The sequence below is a fragment of the Mya arenaria genome, chromosome 4 (genome assembly GCF_026914265.1).
Source record: "Mya arenaria isolate MELC-2E11 chromosome 4, ASM2691426v1".
In the NCBI taxonomy this organism is placed as follows: Eukaryota; Metazoa; Mollusca; class Bivalvia; order Myida; family Myidae; genus Mya; species Mya arenaria.
Genome location: NC_069125.1, coordinates 16,087,248 through 16,106,919, shown reverse-complemented (window position 1 = coordinate 16,106,919; position 19,672 = coordinate 16,087,248). Strand labels below are relative to the sequence as shown.

The following is a 19,672-nucleotide window of genomic DNA, read 5'->3' as shown; positions in this document are numbered from 1 at the left end:
TTGGCTGACAGGCGATTGGTTTAATGAAAACTGTAATTTCATTTGTCCATGCATTAAAGATGGCTGCGCCCATGGAAAATATGATTGTTTTGACGGTTCTGGCTTTTATAAGCCTCACTGCGGGTGTAAGTAGTGTTCAGACGATACAATTTAAAGACGGTTGTTTAATTACTTGAAAATTTCTGTCAAGCCTATTTTTTCCTACAAGTTGAAGTTAATAGTCTGGGTAAAAAGATCGTATTCAACTTCACACCACTGAAACTTTGGCTTATAGATAATTTTAGTGTAAAACTGATTTATTCCACCTACGGGTACAAATGAATGTCACACCACTATAAAGTCGTTCCAGATATGGAGAAGTCGTATATTATATTGTTAAGATATTTGGCGGGATCTTCAATTGTTAGTCATTCTAAAATGATATTCATATTCATATTATGATGTTTAGCCTGGTCATCATTAAAAAAAAGCCTGGACAGCATTTTAGAAACGCCGTCCAGGCTTCTTTTTTTATGATTCATAAAAAAGAAGCCTGGACGGCGTTTTAGAATGACTATTCAATTGTTAGATATGATACATGTTCCTTATGTTGTACTTGTTGCTATCTTGCCATCTCAAAATAAATCTTATCATGTCTTACTGTGTTTGGGTATTAAAAGAACAAGCTGCCCGGTTTGCACATTTTGATAGAGCACCTTGATAGTGTTCTGTTAATGAGGGGAGGAGTGTAGTGTATGTGGGTAAGAAACAGCAGCTGGGTAGCTCAGTTGCTTAGAGCGCCGTGCTAGTGTTCCGGCAGCCCTACAACAGATGAATGTTTCCTGGCAGATCTGAGACAATAAGTCATATTTTGGGAGCATTGCTGAACTTTAATTATTAGAGTAAAAATGAACTTTTTAACCAGAGTCCAAGGTTATCCTCATCCTCTGTAATGTTTTACTTTTGATGTCAAACTTTGCCAGTTGTCAAAATAAACACAAGTCCCTGCACCGAAAAAATGCTTGCCTGGCTTGCTCAAATCCACGATTTTATATATATAAATTATATCTGGTTCTTGATTGAAATTGTTTGGCCCTGATAGACCCAATTACTGCATTCTGATTTCTTACACAATTATATTCAATGTAAATTATAAAAAGTGAACAGAAAATAATATTCTTGGACATTGTCAATGTACAATTTTGATCTATTTTTTGCAGTTTGAAGATGAATTTGAAGGCTCTCGAACACTAAGTTTGGAACATTCTTTCGATCAAGGTGAATATCATATAAATTTGTATTAGTATTTGACATTTAAACTTTTACTTTACATACCGGGGTACATGTGCTATTAATGTGCTGGGTTTGTAGTAGTGTACTCTCATTTAATATTGAATCCTTTAACATTAATTTTAGTTTTATTATGCCCACTTTTATAGAAAAAGGGTCATGTACATAGTCCTGCAAATGACTGTTGGTCACTCTTTCTGTTCCTTGGTAGATGAGGTCTTTTCCACACATTAACATGAGACTGGTTTGACTTACATGTAGAAACATCAGTGGAAGGTAGCCCATGACCGGCTAATGACCACTGGATATAGGTAAGTTGGTCAAAGGCAAGGTCATGGGAACCAGTCTCATGAAACTACAGTGGTATAATTCCCTCGACCAACAGATAACCCAATTGATTTTGTGGTCATTAGGTCGAAGGTTACTATCAACATTATTTTAAAAACTTCGAGAGCCATTTTACGTACATGGAGGACCATTTAACTTCAGTTGTTGGTTGCCTCTGACCTGTTGATGACCTACATGTACATATGTACTTGTTTTATAAGCTCACCTTTGTTGTTTGAATCTCTATTTGAATCACCATGTGTAACTATTATACATTCTGCATTATGCAGTGAAATTCAAATGTCATCTATGTTGGAAACAAAATTTATCGTGACACATGGTACTGATGGACCAGGTTAATCTGATCTTCATATAATATTTTCTAGGCCTTGATCCTGTGTTTACAAAGCGTGGAACACTCGTCATCAAATCTGTCCAGTCTAAGAGGGCCACGTTTTCTCAGAGTGCTCCTCTTTCCAAGGATGATAGACAGCTTCTCAGGGTATGTTAGTTTAAACTTATTATATACGCAGATAGATATATCTTGGAGCTGATACATTGGTCACCTTTGTAACATTGGATCTCATCACCAACAATTGTGTCTTATGTACTAACGAATGTATTGCACACTCATAGTGTTCCCGCTAGGTGTATTGCACCATGGCCTTGAAAACAAATTTGTATGGTTAAGGTTACATCTTGTCCAAAAACAGTTAATTTTTAATCCAAAAACAGTTAATTTTTAAAGAAATATTTAATGAAGGGACTGTATAAATGGTAGGGTTGGTGCTTATTTCGTTGGTAGGGTTGGGTAACCTGAACCTGGAGTACCTTTTTTAAGGCCCCAAATGACCTTTTGACTCTTGGAAATGTGCCATGCTGCCTTTTCATTTTGCACTGTGCTTCGTCATAAAACTTGATATAAATATTGGTCAGTATGGATAATAGTGTACCTACAGCTATTTATTTAACATTTCAGTGTCTAACAGTAGCTACGGCCATTGAATAAGTATGAAATGGTCTTAAAAATCTTGTGTTGCATGAAACTCCAAGAGTGTTGCACTTACACTCATGAAACTATGAATATTGGTCAGCATAGGCAGTGATATACTTGTCATATGTCTGACATTTTACTCAATCTACAATAGTTATCGTCCACAATTTAGTAAAAAATGGTTTAAGAAATCTTCTTTCGCATGTACCTTCAAAAGTATTGCACCTTCACTTGTGAAACTTCACAGGAATGTTGGTCAGCTGCCTTTTGTTTTTCAGTTCACTCGGTTTAATAATAGAATAGGCCCTTGACCCAAAGAATGGTTTGAAAAATATTGTGCTGCATAATCATGTACATGTAGATGCAAAAATATTTCACTAAAATATACTCATGAAACTTCATAGGAATAGCTGGTTGTGCACCTGCCTTTTGGTTGCCATTTGATTTTCTCTCTGTATAACAATAATTTTGGCCCTTGATTTGAAAAATCTTGTGAAGCATGTAGTTAAAAAAGTAGTGCATAGGAATGTGGGTCAGTTCTTACTTCTATATAACACATGCTTATGTTGTTAATTTTGCAATGAAGCCTATAACCATTCCTGTGTCCAGGTGTGAGGTGTCTATTGAAGATATTCATCATGTCAAAATTTTCTTTAACATGTGTAATTTATGATATTTTCATTTGCTTCAGAGCACTGTTGATGATGATGGAATGTACAGGGTGCGGATTCCAATTCGAGAGACAGAGGAGGGAACTGTTTATGTCTCCAGCTTTACAAGGGCTGTATGTTATCTCCCTTGATTGATTTTATTTAATTTTTTATTATACTCGGTTTGGTTAAAGGTACTCTTTGATCTGAAATCCCATTTGTTTAAGTGTTGAAATATGAAAATTGAGTCTCATAACATCATAGAGGGATTTGAAGGTGTTTCATAATGCTTCACAATTCGCTAATGGAGATAACTTGGTGATTTCACTTAATGCTTTTACTAATACTTCAAATATGCACTGTTACTCACAGTTCATTCAGTTGCTTTAATTTACTGAAAAGGATGAATAAATATTGAAATTCCATTTCATTTCAGTGTGCAATATACGAATCATCCCTGAGTGACACATTGATAGTTTCCGTGGACCAGTCAGGAGAAGTATTAGGTGTTTCCATGGCAACCACAGGTAACTGTGAGGGCTTACAAGTTCCGACATCAAATCTGACAGACTGGAGAACAAGAGTGGAACTCTCTGTTACAGTGACTGGGCCAGCGTGAGTTTTTCACCCTTTTAAGTTCAAAAACAAATTAACAATAACTGTTTTTTTATCCCCCCCCCCCCCCCCCCCCGAATCGACTATTTCGGGAGGGGGATATTGTTTTGGCATTATCCGTCCGTCCGTCCCTCCTTCCATCAGGTACCATATCTTGGTAGGCATTGATCAGAAAATGTTCAAACTTGGTCAGAATATTCCCTTTGATCATATCTTGACCACTTTTTAAAGTGGGTCACATGGGGTCAAAAACAAGGTCACTAGGTCAAATCTTAGAAAAATCTTGTCCAGAACCATATCATGGTAATGATTGGTCAAGTTATGTTCAAAATTGGTCATGATGTTCCCCTTGAAGAAATATGGACCACCTAAAAAAGTGGGTCACATGGGTCAAAAACTAGGTCAGTAGGTCAATTCTTAGAAAAATCTTTGGTACATACAAGAGGCATTATACATGGTCAAATATTCATGAAACTTAATCAGAATGTTTTCCTGATGAACTCTTGATCGTTTATAAAACTGGGTCACATATGATCGAAAATTATGTCACAAGGTCAAATCTTAGATTTTTTTTGTCTGGAATGGAAATTATTGGTCGGATTATGTTAAAACTTGGTCATGATGTACCTCTTGATGAAATATGGACCACTTGTGAAAGTGGGGCATATGGGGTCAAAAATTAGGTCACTAGGTCAAATTTTAGAAAAAATATTTGAAACACATGTATGGTCTTATATTCATGAAACTTGATCAGAATGTTTTCCTTGATGAACTCTTCGACATGTTTTAAACTGGGTCACATGTGATAAGAAATTAGGTAAAATCTTTCAAAAATCTTGTCCGAAACTATTTTATAGTGGTGATTGGTCTGATTAAGTTCAAACATGGTCAGAATGTTCTCTTGGGTTTAATTTCGACTGCATTTTTTAAGTGGGTCATATGGGTCGAAAACTAGGTCACTAGGTCATATCTTACAGAAATCTTGGGAACACTCTAGAGGCAATACATCTGATTTAATTTCCATGAAACTTAATCAAAATGCCTTGATGAAATCTTGGAATAGTTTGAAACTAGTAGGTCATGTTGGGTCAAAAATGAGGTCACCGAGTCAAATCTTAAAAAAACCTTGTGGACATTCTAGAGGCTATATTGTTTGCATATATCTGGACCAATCTTCAAGAAACCTGATCAGAATGTTTGCCTTGATAAAATCTTAGATTAGTTTGGAACTGGGTAACATGGAGTCATAAACTAGGTTTCTTGGTCAATTCTAATTGTTACATTTAATATATACAATATTGTTTTTTTATTTCAAACAGTTGCAATCAAACTCAAACTCATATATATATATTTCATCAACAATTGATTTCCATTCCTTGACTTAGCCCAATCAGGCAGGGAATATCAATTCAACAAATTTGCTTGTTTCCTTTTGATTTAAGGAGGTCATATCATTGTGAATTTTGGGATTGGCTAATTTCATCAGATTTACCTCAGCATTATTTCAATAAAATAAATCAACATTAGGCCAATAATAAATAATTGCCAGATTTTCGCAACGACGCCCATTTGATTTTTAATGCGGGGGTGGGTTGTTGGGGGGCGGTTACATTTATTTCTCTTAGATCACTGTTTCATCTTGTTTATTTTTTTATTATTGCATCTGAGACCATAAACATGAGTTTCTAGATGAACCATGATCATAACAATTCTTTTTTACATGTTTATATAGTGTTATACATAGACACTGTATGTATGAATGCACACCATTCCCACGGACCGATACGCAAATGCAGACACTAGTTCAACCAGTGACTTTATTGGTGCAATTTACTGCCTTCTAAAAGCTGTTTCTCCTTGTGAAAAAATGTCCATTTTTCCCCAAATATTTTACTTTTTCCCCATTTGATAAATGCAAAATATGTTAACGAATAAAAAACTCAATGAATAATAAACAAAAACTTGACAAGACTAGCTCTTGTAAAAAAAAACATGTATATTTGCCATTTTATTAGCTATTTTGGCCTGATTTTGTTTATTTCCCAAAGTCGATTTCCATTTGGGCTATTTAAAAGAAAATGGCTAGTTTGAGTATTTCCTAAATAAAATGAATAATATACAAATTATCATCATTTCTTTTTTCCATATCTTGTATTTCTGTGTCTTCTAAAAGTCTGGGAAGTTTGACTGAATTAGCTCCAGCAGAAAAAAAGTTATGCACAAAAAACAGGCCAAAATTGTCAGGAGTGTAACAAAAAAACGTGACACTTTACAAAAAGCACTCAATTCAAAGCATTACTGTAAACAACATTGGCGAATGACAATGTAATAACTTTATTAACCAGTAAAAAAACATTATGTTGACCACACGGTATTTTAAAAATTTAAGCAATATTCCATTATTTATGCATGAAATATTACTGATACTGATAATGTGTGTTAGGAATTTTTCCACATTTTTTTTCTTTAAAAAACTCTTTTTAAAGTATTGCTTGGATGAATTATCATATAACTTACAATCTATTTATTTAAAGTTTAGGATAATATATCATTATTTCATGTGTACAATATTTTTTGTGTGTTATTACTCTTTTTGATGTTTAGCTTTCTAGAAAGAAGCTGGCCTAAAAATGTCAGGAGTGTAACATTTGGTATAAAATGAAACACAGTGTTGGCGAACAGTTAACAAAATTAATGTACTAATTAGGGTGTTTCCTGGAAGTCTATGTCATGGAGTGATCATGAAAAATTATCATGAGTGAAAATAGTGGTTGGTTACTGAGCATGTAGATGATACGTGCCCGTCAGGAGTATAACAGTATATTTTTACAAATGTTAAGATTACAAATGTCAGAAGTGAAGGATACATTTTCAATCTGATGTAAATAAGTTTTAACCAATTTTATGCGTATAAATGTCATAAAAAATGTTTGAATTTATAACAACTCAATTACTATGCAACTGATAGAAAAATCATACAGTGACAGACAATCAACAAATGGTATTTTTTGGCTACAATGAGGCAAACTGATGACTCTGTTCTATAATTTAATTCATTTAAAACTATGTGACTTTAATTTCCAGCATGACTATTGACATGTCCTTCAATGTTACACTCCTGACCAAATATAGGTTTTGAGTGTGAATACTATTTTTTTACAGAAGAAATATCATAGAAAATAGGGACAAATTAATTGTAAGCCTTCCAGGTCTCAAAAGGGCACTAAGAAATAAAAAAATACGAGGAAGAAAGTCACTAAAAGTACATCAGAGGAAAGAATTAGGAAATACGGAGAAAATCTTAAAAAATGACAATGTAAAGTTTTAAAAAATGAAAAAGAAATAAGAAAACAAAGGAAACACAAGAAGCAAGCAAAAATCAGAAAATTGCCGAGTTATGAAGAATCTTTTAGAAAACCCCAGAGCTTGGGCCAAGACAATAAAGCTTTTATTGAATAAGGCAACTTCTAACAGACGATCAAAGTTGGTTGACAAAGATGACCATGAAGTTTTGGAGGAAACACTTGAAGTAAGCAAAGTCAGCTGTCCAAAAGTATGAGAGCAAAAATGTCAAAAGTAAGTGGGCATCTGCAAACAAGAAAAATAGTCAATCAGGCCAATAGAATGTCATGTCTAAATAGATACAAGAAGAGGAAAGACACTCAATTGAAAATTACACTGTCAAAACCAGCAGCTTGGGAAGATAAGCTGTACACCTTGAAAGCAATTCAAGAATCATGCTCAACAAAAAAGACACCATACAGGTAAATGGAAATCATGTACCAGTACCTAAATGCCATTTCCTAAGTTGAAGTCTAGAACAGCAGATAAATATGTAGGAAAAGGCAGCCCAGGCATATTTTACAAACTACAGAGAGCTGTCTGACATATCAGAATGATAATGTCCTTTTGACACTATACCTGGGACTGTGAGAATTGGGGTGTTGACTATATTCATAATTTGTATGAGCCATTACTTTCAATTTGTACCGGATCATTTTGTGGCTGATTATTCAACAGTATGCAGAAAGAAGAAGTCTCTACAGTGACACAGAGGTGACATCAATTTATTTATATTGTGGCCACAATTTAGTAATTTGAGGGCACAACTTAGTAACTTGTGGCCATGACTTATTAAATCGTGGCCACAACACAGTAATTAATATTAGTTACTTAGTTGTGGTCACAAGTAACTAAATTGTTGCAGCATTTTAATAAGTTGCGGCCTCAATTAAGTTACTAAGTTGTGGCCTCAAGTTACAAAGTTGGTGACACAATTGACTAAGTTGTGGCCACAATATATAAAGTGTTGCGAATGTCACGTCAGTGCCACTGTATTAGTGTAAGTCTGACTTAACCCTTAGGCTGCTGATGGCGATTATAAAGGCTTTGCAAACAGCTTGGAACCAGACCAGACGCCGAGTAACTCGGCGTCTGGTCAGGTTCCAAGCTGTTTGCCACTTAGTCAATATATCCCCAAAGTTTCAAGTAAATTAAAAGAAATTTAGAATAAACCAGACGACATTTTTGAGCAGACGACAATTTACCCAGCATGCAAAGGGTTAAAGAAGCAAAGGTAAAATAAATATTCAACAGTAGATGTACAATAAATTTATATTATTACTGGGTATATTAATCATCATATATGATAGAAGGACCTATTTTATGAACATGTTGTGAAATATGATTTTCTAATGAACATGTCTTAAAAGTGGATGGCTCAGATATTTAGATTAGATTAATGCAGTGAGCTACCTTCAATGGGATGTACACCTGATCAAATGCAGATGATACATCATGGCCATTCCAAGCATAATATACTAAGAAAACTATCACTGCCAACACTTATGTCTCAGTTTAGGGTTAAAATAGAAATTTGATACAATGTCATAGTAACTTGAACTTGAAATATTTTGTCAGGAGTGTAACAATTCGGAACAGTTGTATTTAATTACTTACACTGAATACCATTAGTAAAATGAAATAATAGTGTTACTGTTGTAGTGCTTTACTGTTATTTCAATTGAGTTTTGCAATTTTTTACAAGTTGAGCAAGTTGAGCAAGAATTAAGTAACAGTAACACTTTTTTATTATTTTGAAAAACCTTTCTCAGATTATGTAAAATTGCAATGTGTCAATGCTAAATTTGTTTTATTATGTTTCACTGGCTATCAATTACTTTGTAATTGCATGTCTTTTGATCTATACTGAGAAATTTTAAGTGAAATCTATTTAATGGTTGTAATCTACATATGTCAGGAGTGTAACAATTTCTTAAAATATTGTTCCTGTTTTTATTTTTGCTGCGTGAAGTGAATTATAATGCCTCCTATGATGTCTTTGTTAATGTTACTTGTTATTGTTTGGATTCTAAGAAAATGTTGTTGTTGTTTTTTAAAAATTTAATTGCACAATTTAAATAGAAAATAAAAAAATACCTTTGAATATTACATTTCATCAGTAAAAAAAGTACAGACAATCAAATTCTTCAGAAATTTTGAGCGACTGTGTAAATTCAACATTCCGTTAATGTATGCTGACTTAAGAGCTACTAAAATAATAATTGGGAGACATGTTAACATAGGTTATTTCAAGAAAAAATGACATTAAAAGTGTTCATGTATTGTGTGTTTTTATTCCATGTTTAGTTTAATAAAAGTTTGATAAAAATGTTAATATGAGTTGTTTTCTCTATACAAAACCAATTTTGTACACTTCAAAGTTTGTTCATCAAAACTAAGCAGTAACAGCCTTGTATTTAATGATGATTTAAATTTAGACCATTTTTCAACTTTTCTAACCATTTTTTTTTAAATAGCCCATTTGCAATGCACAGGTGGTAAAAATAATTCCAAAAATTATCACTGTCAACCCTTTTTATTTGAGGCAATAAAATTAAAGGGCAGCGGAAAAAGAGTGGGCAGAGGGGGATGAAAATCTAGCAATTATTTTATAGTGGCCTTAAATTAAAAAATAAAATGGATTTAATTTTGATGCACATTTTTTTGGTATTAAATCAGCAAATTCAAACAATCTGAAGTATTTATAAGCCTTTACAGCTGTTTAGCCCCAAAATGCATAATTGGCAGTTTCGTGTAGAATGTGATTTTAAGCAGAAAAATGATCATGTTTGTATTCATGTCAATCTCTACCTGTAATCTACAATAAAAATCTCACGATACTGCATCACAATTTGGCTTTGAACTACACAACCTCATACTAAATTAAATATTCAGTCGTAAAAAGCCATGTCTATTTTTACTCTTAGACCTGATACACAGAGCTACATTGAGAAACTGAAGCGAGAAGAGCAAGAGAAAACCAAAGGTGGCAAGTCAGATGACCGATCATTCTTTGCTAAATATGTAAGTATAATTTACTAAATGAAATCAAAGTAATTCGCCTTAAGGTGTATACCAGTTTGACTCCAGGACACCCAGGCATACAAATCTAGTGCGTAAATATTGAAATCAGGAATAAAACTTGAAGGCTTAGCTAATGTATATACAGTGTATATGCATCAGATTTTTACGCTCCCCAAAATGAGAGAATATCTATAGTTCAACATGTTTTACGTCCGTCTGTTCTTTTGTCATTCTCAACCTTGTGCGGAGATTTTCTTAAATATTATAGATTCTGATTGGATTTCAATTAAACTTGATACATAAACAGTATACAGTGCACAATCCAAATTTGCCCATACTTTTTTTGTTATATATATAATAATATTCAACCTTGTCTGTAATATTGCTAAAACCAATCACCTTCTACCTCATAATATATTTTATTACAATTGATGTCTTTTAATGGACAATGGGCATTTGGGGAGCATCCATCGCTTCCAATGATATGGGTTTTTTTCTTTCACAAACAATGACACAGCAGAATGGACACAATGCACTCGAAACATCATAAAAATCTGGCTATTGACCTTAATATTACGATTTCTCACAATCTTCATGTAATTGATTTAATTTGTGCTTTATCACATTGCTGCATCGGCCATGAAGTTGGCGTTCAAAAGCCGTAAACAAGTTCCAATTAGCAATAAAAAAAGTTCATCTACAGATAAGAGCAATACTTTTTCTTTTTCTGCCTGATTGGATCAACCAAACCAATTCATTAGTGACACTTATAGATTCATTTCGTAAAACAATATTAAAGGGACCAGACACCAGATGATACCTTTGCAAGAAAGAAAGAAAACGTACACACAAATGATATCGTTGTATACAAATTATTGAATCTTACTTACTAATGGATCACTTCGTTTACGAGTCGACGCATGTATCGTTTGCTTATTTTTCTAATCCAAAATTAAGTGGGTCTGTCTACCCCAATAAAGTATGTTTATCTAATCATGTGACTTTCACATGCTAAATGTAAACACTATAAACTGGAAAACCATAATGCGCTATTTTTAAACGGGTAAACATAGCTAAGACAGCATCAAAATATTCCTTAATCATGTAAAACTAAATCTATTTTTGGCATAATACTAGCTCATATTGACAATTCTAGGCTTTTTTTTAGGAAATACTGTATTTGCTGTGTTTTGGATCATCTGGTGTCTAGTCCCTTTAAGGCCTTTGTCAAAGTTCATTTAGAACTATTTACCTCAGAAGAGCTGGCAAAGAAAAGTTTTTTTATGCTGGGTTTTGAAGCTCATCTTTATTTTGATGGAAAAAAAGTTGAGGAACTGTCTGATGTTGTTGTAATAGGCTGCAACACAGTTCAAGGCTATAACTCTAAATAAAAAGGATTTTTAAATGAGGCTTGTTGCTAGCAAGACCCATAACACTTGCAATGTTGAGATATGCTTCTTGTTCGAGTAGGGGAGAAACAAACAAGAAATGGCACTCTTGTTTTCTTCAACACTCTTAGTGTGAAGAGTTTGTCATGACATTTAGGTATTGATATCTACCGTGTTCGGTTTCTTAGACACTATGTTTTCAATGACTGTCTCTTATTAGCGAAACCTGGTTATTAGAATGAGGTATGTCATTGTGAGGGCGGACGGCCGGGCAGGTGGGCATTGTCAAACTCACATATTTAACGGAATAACTTTAGTTAGGGTTGACATTATCTTATGACAAACTTTATACTGTTAATCATTGAAAACCTGGTTTTGTCGCATTGCGGCATGTCTTGTTTCTTATTCAGGCATTTTTGCAGGAATATAAATAAGGCATTTGTATTAACAGACATAACATTACTTAATGCTAGGCTAACATAGATGAAACAAGCCCTTCTATGAAAAATTTAGCATTTTACCCGTGTAGGTATACTGAACTGGTACTAAATTTGACCAGCGGCATTGACCTTCTCATGAACTCTAAAGCTACTTTTCATAACTTTATGTACTGTAATTATCATGTTTTTTGTTATGCCGCCAGCATATTTTTTAGACTTGGGGAAACCCCCAGTCTTAAGGTATGACCACAAGTGTCTGAAATGAGTGTGTGGAGTTTAAAGTCAAAATCAAATGGTCGCTATTCAGTAAATCAGTGGTTTAAGTATATATGAAAGCTGCTAATGTTTATTTATTATGTATTGCAACATTTACTTATACTTAAACACTGTTTATGTATGTTTTTTTCAGTGGATGTACATTGTGCCGTTCGTGATCATTATGTTTGTTATGCAGTCTATGGACCCAAACCAAGGTGGCGGTGGGGGAGGTGGCAGTTAATAGAAAAAATAATTAGGATAAAGATTGTCTGTTTTTCAAAGTATTTTCATATAATTGGTGATGTCGTTGGCAAGTTTTTTAGTACAACCCTGGCATATTTAACTTACTAGGCTCAAAGGTAGAAAATGGTTATATTTCACAATTTTTGAAAGACTGAAAATGAGCAAGGCCCACAACTCCAGCTTTACGAAAAGTCAGTTTATCTTACGCCCCTTTATTGATGAACAAACAGACCAGCATTGATATCTGTCGACTGTGCTCTTGTCTTAAGTTAAATTACATCATCCAATATATGTTTCCATTTAACAATTCCATTAATAAAATCATGTTATAAGGTACCTGTAGTTAGTCATCCATTTTGTTCATAAGGGATTAAAGAATGATCGAGTATTGTCGAAAATTGATCTTTAATGATTGAGGTCGATGATAATCAAGTGCTTTATCTCGGAGTCAACTATCACTATTTAAACATATTCTCTAAAAAAAGGAAATGTTGTGGACAAACAGTATAAGTTGTTTTTTGTTTTCAGCTTAACTTTTCAACCTTAACATGGAAAAATTAATTCCAAATAACAATATACAGCATGATAATTGCTTTTATTCAATGATAAGAACTCTTGTAAACATGAAATAATTCAGCTTTCTGTTCTTTTATAGTTTATATAAATGGTTGATATTTCTAGAAACTTCATTTCGATTATACAATCTAAAATTTATCAAAAGGCTATGACCGATTTTTTTCAAACGATCAATTAGGGTATGAATTTAAACCTATTTTCAATCCACTGTTCATATTTATATGTGTTCAATGAAATAATGTTACTGTATTGCACTTTCATAATATAACAAGGTACAACTGTAATGTGCTGAGCCCTCGATGAGCTTAATAGAATTGTCATGTAATTTCCCCTTTTTGTCAACTTTGATGTAAATCGTCTTATTTATATTCGTATGTGTGTAAACATTTTTGTCATGTAAAGTATGTTTAAATATTTCCACTTTATTTATAAATATTCAGAGTATACTAGAAAACTGCTCTGTATGAATTTCACATTTTGCAAAAGAGGTTGGGAAACACTACTTGTAAGAACAAATTGCTTGTGAACTACTTTTTGGGTGCTTAACGTCATTCAGGTATCTGTAGAATATACGGTGTAAATGAGTGTAAGGTTTTAAATGCCAGTCAATATGGAACTACTTTTTGGGTGACACGTCATCCAAGTTTGTAATCTATATGTCAGTCGGAACTCCTCGGCCATTTTCATTGTATATTTAGATGGATGGTTTACAATGTAAGAATTCTTTACCTTTTACTGTACTGCAAGTAGATTGCGTAGTAATTTCAATTCAGCAGCTAAACCTCAGAACTTTACTCTTCAGAAATATTAATTATTTATGCGATAATACACTTCGTAGGTAATCAATTTGATCTTAGTTGATTTCACATTAAAACACTACATTTATTCATATTATTATTATTTATTTTATGAACTACTTCTACTGATGTACCCACATATATCTGACAGTGTTTTTAATGGAATATGGCTGAGAAGTTCCGATTGTTTAAATGAATGTAAAGTTAAAAACACCCAGTAAATATTGATGTAACATGTGCTGGATCTATGTTACCGGAACACAGGAATATAATTTTTTATGTGTAGGCTGGTGCAAATCAAGTTTAAATTTTTTGATTCCACACATGGTCACACCTGTAATAAAATATACTTGTGTGAGATAGCCACATGTACAAATAAAAGTGCATTAAATGTTTTGCAACCAGAACCTGCGTATTTTTTAATAAGATACATGCATGTATATAGTAACGTAAGAGTAGAATCTGTCATAGATTTTATCTTCCAGTAGAGTCAATGAAACATTATTGGCCCCATTGTTTCGAACTTTGTTAAAGTTAATATTTTGATTATCAATATCGTTTTCAACTTTTAAAAGCCAAACATTTTATGATGTACTCATATGTTTAAATAAAACAAATACAGCTAAAACAGTTGTCTCAAATTTTGTAAGGAAGACCAAGGTCACAAAGATCTTAATCAAACTGCCTAATGTTTTCAATACTGTCCATTTTGGCTCACATGTTATCATAACCATTTAACTACCCTGGAATTCATTCAAAATAGTTAAAGCAGCAATTTCTGAATTGTACTTCATTTGTAACTTGTTACATAAATTATATGTTGGTTTGCAAGCAAGAATATTGAAAGAACACCTGTTTTATGGCATGGCATATATGTCCTATGTATTGATACCTGTGTGAAGTTAGAATGTCATTAAATGTCAAATGTGAAATAAAGTACAAAACTACTCAACAAATTCCAGCGTTTATTTTTCTATTTAACTGTGTATTTTTCCCAAGATGTTGATGAATGTATTAATGGAGCATTGGCGGAAATAATAAAAACCATATACCCTTCAGACGCCATTTCCGTTTTGGACAGCCCCATTCCATACCATACACCAATAAAATGCACAGTCCATACTATAAGACACTTGTGGAAATGTTTTCACATGAAGAACACACTGTAAATGTATAAAAATGTCATAATTCTTGAAAGTATTGTACAAGAACAATCATTGCAAATTCACTGCTTCCCTTATACGTGACGTATTATATATTCACTTAAGAACTTAAGAATATTTGTCCAATCATCACCATATTTGAAGAAGGTGTATGAGCATACTTTCTCGGAATATATCGGTCAAGTTTTGATTAGCGTTATCACTGGAGTCACTGGAGAGTTATCGCCTTTGATTGTCCGATCAAAACTTAAATAGCTTTTGTCCTATCATCACCAAGTTTGGCCAGAAAGTGTATGGTTATAATATCTTTAACAAGTTCTATAACCATATTGCTTGGGTCACTCGAGAGTTATCGCCCTTCAATTATAGAAATGACAGAATCGCTCTTATCAGATCAATACGTTTAAAAGCTTATGTCCGATCAACACCAGATTAAAGTTGACCCCCTACCTTAATTGTTTTGAAAGGTAATTAAACAAATGTATTCTAAGAATAAATATGTTTATCCCAATCCCCCAACCCCCACGCATTTTTTTAGCTCGACTATTCGAAGAATAGGTGGGCTATACTACTCGCCCCAGCGTCGGCGTCGGCGTCTGGTTAAACTTTTAGGGCAAGTTGGGGTTTTCACTTATAAGTCCAATACCCTTCATTCAATTGACTTAATACTTCACACAGTTGTTCAGGACCATCACATGATGAGGTCAGATAACTCCATATTATTCTTTACACAGGTTAAGGCCCCTGATTGACTTAGGTTAAAGTTTTAGGGCAGGTTAAAGTTTTAGGGTAATTGGGATTTTCACTTAAAACTCCAATACCATTTATTCAATTGACTTAATACTTCACACAGTTGTTCAGAGCCATCACATAATTAGGTTAGATAACTCCATATTATCTTTTATACAAATTATGGCCCCTGATTGACTATGGAACTTAGGTTAAAGTTTTAGGGCAGGTTGGGATATTTATTAATAACTTCTATACCCATCATTCTATTGACTTAATACTTCACACAATTGTTCAGGACCATCACCCAATAAGGTTACATAACTCCATAGTATCCTCAATACAAGTTATGGCCCATGATTGACGTAGGTTAAAGTTTTAGGGCAAGTTGTTTTCACTGTTTAATAAAAAAACTCCTATACCCTTCATTCAATGCACTTAATACTTTGCAGAATTTTTGACGACCATCTTACAACAAGGAACATTACTCCATTTTAGGCCTAAATACAAATTATTTCCCTTGATTTTTTTAATTTATTTTGAAAGGCACATTAGGATCAATGTCACTGTTGCAAAAAATAGAAGAAACAGTTGGAACTGAATGTCTTCTGCCAATCATTTAAAACCTGGTTTTGTCACATTGCGATTCTTGTTCACTTTTCAATTTGATTGTTTTATTGCTTTTGACAGGCATATATATATTACATTGTTATTGTATTCACTTTTAAGTCAAAGCGGCGTAGTCGAGCCCGCTGTCTTACGACGGCTCTTGTTACACTACGTGTAAGGCACTTTTACTGCATTGCACTTAAAAGATGCTTTTACTGCAAACGTTTCTACTGCACTGTAGGCGTAACCGTTTTTTAGGCACTGTTAGCGTAAGACGATTCTACTGTTCTATACTTGTAAGCCCCTTAAACTGCCCAGTACGCATAAGCCGTTTTTACTGCACTGTACGCTTAAGACTCTATTACTGCATTGTACTTGTAAGCCGCTTAAACAACACTGTACGCGTAAGACATTTTAACTGCACTGTATTTGCACGCCGCTAAAACTACACTGTACGCGTAAGAAATTTTTACTGCACTGTACTTGTAAGCCGCTAAAACTACACTATACGCGTAAAGCGTTTTTCTGCACTGTACTTGTAAGCCGCTTAAACTACACTGTTACCTTTAGACGTTTTTTCTGCACTGTACATGTAAGCCGCTTAAACCACACTGTTACCTTTAGACGTTTTTTCTGCACTGTACTTGTAAGCCGCTTAAACTACACTGTTACCTTTAGATGTTTTTTTTTCTGCACTGTACTTGTAAGCCGCTTTTACTGCTTTGTAATTGTAACCGCTTTTACTGCTTTGTACTTGGAAGCCGTATACGGGAATGACGAGTTTAACCTTATATCTGGCCTAATTAGAATTTTTCTCTTCAATTTGTAAGATTATAATCACAACATCGTTACACCAATTAGATCTGACAAATAATTTACCTGGAATAGGTATATTCGTGGTCCAAATTGCAACCTGCTTTTATGTGTGATCAGCCTGATGAAGTAACATTAATAAACGTTCGGCCATAATAAAAAACAAATGATGGCTTTACTGTACTAATAAAGCATTGCTTCCATGCTTGTCATTATAAAAAGTGTCCAAGTGTGTGAGTAGTCATGTTTAAATCGATATCAAAATATTCAGATCGGAGTTGGAACTAGCTTCGGAAAGAATGCGTTATTATTCAGCGAACATTACAATATATCCCGAAGGATTGGTAGTTGGTACCACTGAGGATGGGTAGTCCTGAACTGATTTAGATTTGAGTTTGGTAAACTGTTTGCTTACTGAACAAATTACACACGATGCATTTGATACATATTTAGAGTTGTATGGTGACTGGTTTCTGTCATATCGTGTGGGCGCATTTTCGCGGCGAAAGGGCGAGAATCCGGAAGGTACACTAATAAGTCGGTCAATTTCGCCCAATCACTTGGCGCATTCTTGCATTTTAACGCGAAAACACGACAAAGTGATATTTCTTATCAAGATAAGCCGCTGTACTCACAATTCATTCTTACATTATTAACGAAGAAACGTACTGCACCAAAATAAAATGTTTACTCACTTGTATATGCAATTATTGAATGTAATGTAATGGCAGTATCTTTAGAAAGGCTCAACCATTTCGGATATGCGTTCGCCTTTCGGAAATCGAGAATGCGCCAAGTAACGGGACGAAAATGATGACGGTAAAGTTGGAAGGTAGTTGGTAGTTGGGGATTCGAATATTCAACAACCTACCCGTTGCCAATTGGGGATTCGAATAGTCAACTACCAGCTAGTTGCCAGTTGGGGATTCAAAAAATCAAAGTTAGATATGGATATTGAGCTACTCGACTATTTGCACTCGGTTATTCGCGAATTTCCATATGTGACCTTTAAACCCGTATATATAGACATAATCTGAATCGCAAACTTCTGACTCGTAAGTAGTTAAATATTCGCGAATAATCGACTGGAAATGGTCGAATATCCGACTGGCGAATATACGTATAAAAGTTATTTAAAACAGCGTTTATCGCAAAGAAACATATGTGTACATGCATAAACAAACATTTGGCGGTCGAATTTTCCATATGTGACCTTTAAAACCGTATATCTAGACATAATCTGAATCCCAATCACTGACTGGTTAGTAGTTGAATATTCGCGAATAATCGACTGGAAATGGTCGAATAACCGACTGGCGAATATACGAATAAAAGTGATTTAAAACAGCGTTTGTCGCAAAGATACATATGTGTACATGCATAAACAAACATTTGGTGGTCGAATTGTCCATGTGTGACCTTTAAAACTATATATATATATATATATATATAGACATACTCTGAATCCCCAACTACTGACTGGTAAGTAGTTGAATATTCGCGAATAATCGACTGGTAATGGTCGAATATCCGACTGGCAAATATACGAATGAAAGTGATTTAAATCAGCGTTTGTCGTAAAGATACATATGTGTACATGCACAAACAAAAATTTGGCAGTCAAATTTTCCATATGTGACCTTTAAAAACAGCATGCTACGTTAATGTTTTAGAATATAACAACTGTTTTAACATTAAGATATCCCGATAAAGCCTAAAAATACATTTGGTTCGGGTTACAAGACCCTACCTACGAAATAGGCACAGACCCTACCGTTTTAGGGTCGGTTGGTAGTCAGTGTTTGTGAATATGGAGTTTTAAACCGTAAGCTTTTTACAGAAGATTACTTAAACATCAATTCTCCAATTATGACAATAAAGTTCTTATTTAAAACCTAATGCCTACCTTCCCTACCTGTTTTTAAATAGAATGTAACCCTTACCAAACCTATTTTATTTGACCTAACCAAAATGCTGCTTTAAAGTCCAATATGATAAAAGCCTTTGAAGTTGCCGCTTACATCAGATAAACATTTTTTACATTAATGTAATTAATGTTTCAGGATATAAAATACTAAAATGTTGTGCAATATTATATTTAAAGTTATAAATATGTCTTTACATTTCAAATCTAAATTTGTGTACATGTATTGTGCTTATATAACTCGTGGGTAGAATGATATATTTTTGATAGCATGAATCTTTGAAAAGGGACAAGGACATACTTGAAACACACGTGTAAATAGGGTCATTGACAAAGTAGAAACACAAATGTTATTCATGCCCTTTGAAATATTAATAAACTTGCTGCTTTTTGGCAAACGAAGTTTGAAGGCGATATATTGGAGTCATCCTGTGGTCGGTCGGTCGGTTGTTTCGGTTCGTCGGTCGGTCCGTTGCAAATTACCTGACTTAAAAACTACAAGATGGAATCG

General features: G+C 34.0%; 1 protein-coding gene across 1 annotated transcript; it reads left to right on the top strand.

Moving 5' to 3' along the window:
- The first annotated feature begins 47 nt into the window (after positions 1-47).
- On the top strand, positions 48-14,879 carry LOC128229850 (ER membrane protein complex subunit 10-like). The gene is made up of 7 exons (XM_052941703.1): positions 48-125; positions 1,200-1,257; positions 1,983-2,098; positions 3,282-3,374; positions 3,677-3,855; positions 10,125-10,221; positions 12,459-14,879. Exons 1-7 carry the CDS (start codon positions 60-62, stop codon positions 12,546-12,548), a joined length of 699 nt encoding a protein of 232 aa, XP_052797663.1. The 5' UTR covers positions 48-59; the 3' UTR covers positions 12,549-14,879.
- Positions 14,880-19,672: the final 4,793 nt, after the last annotated feature.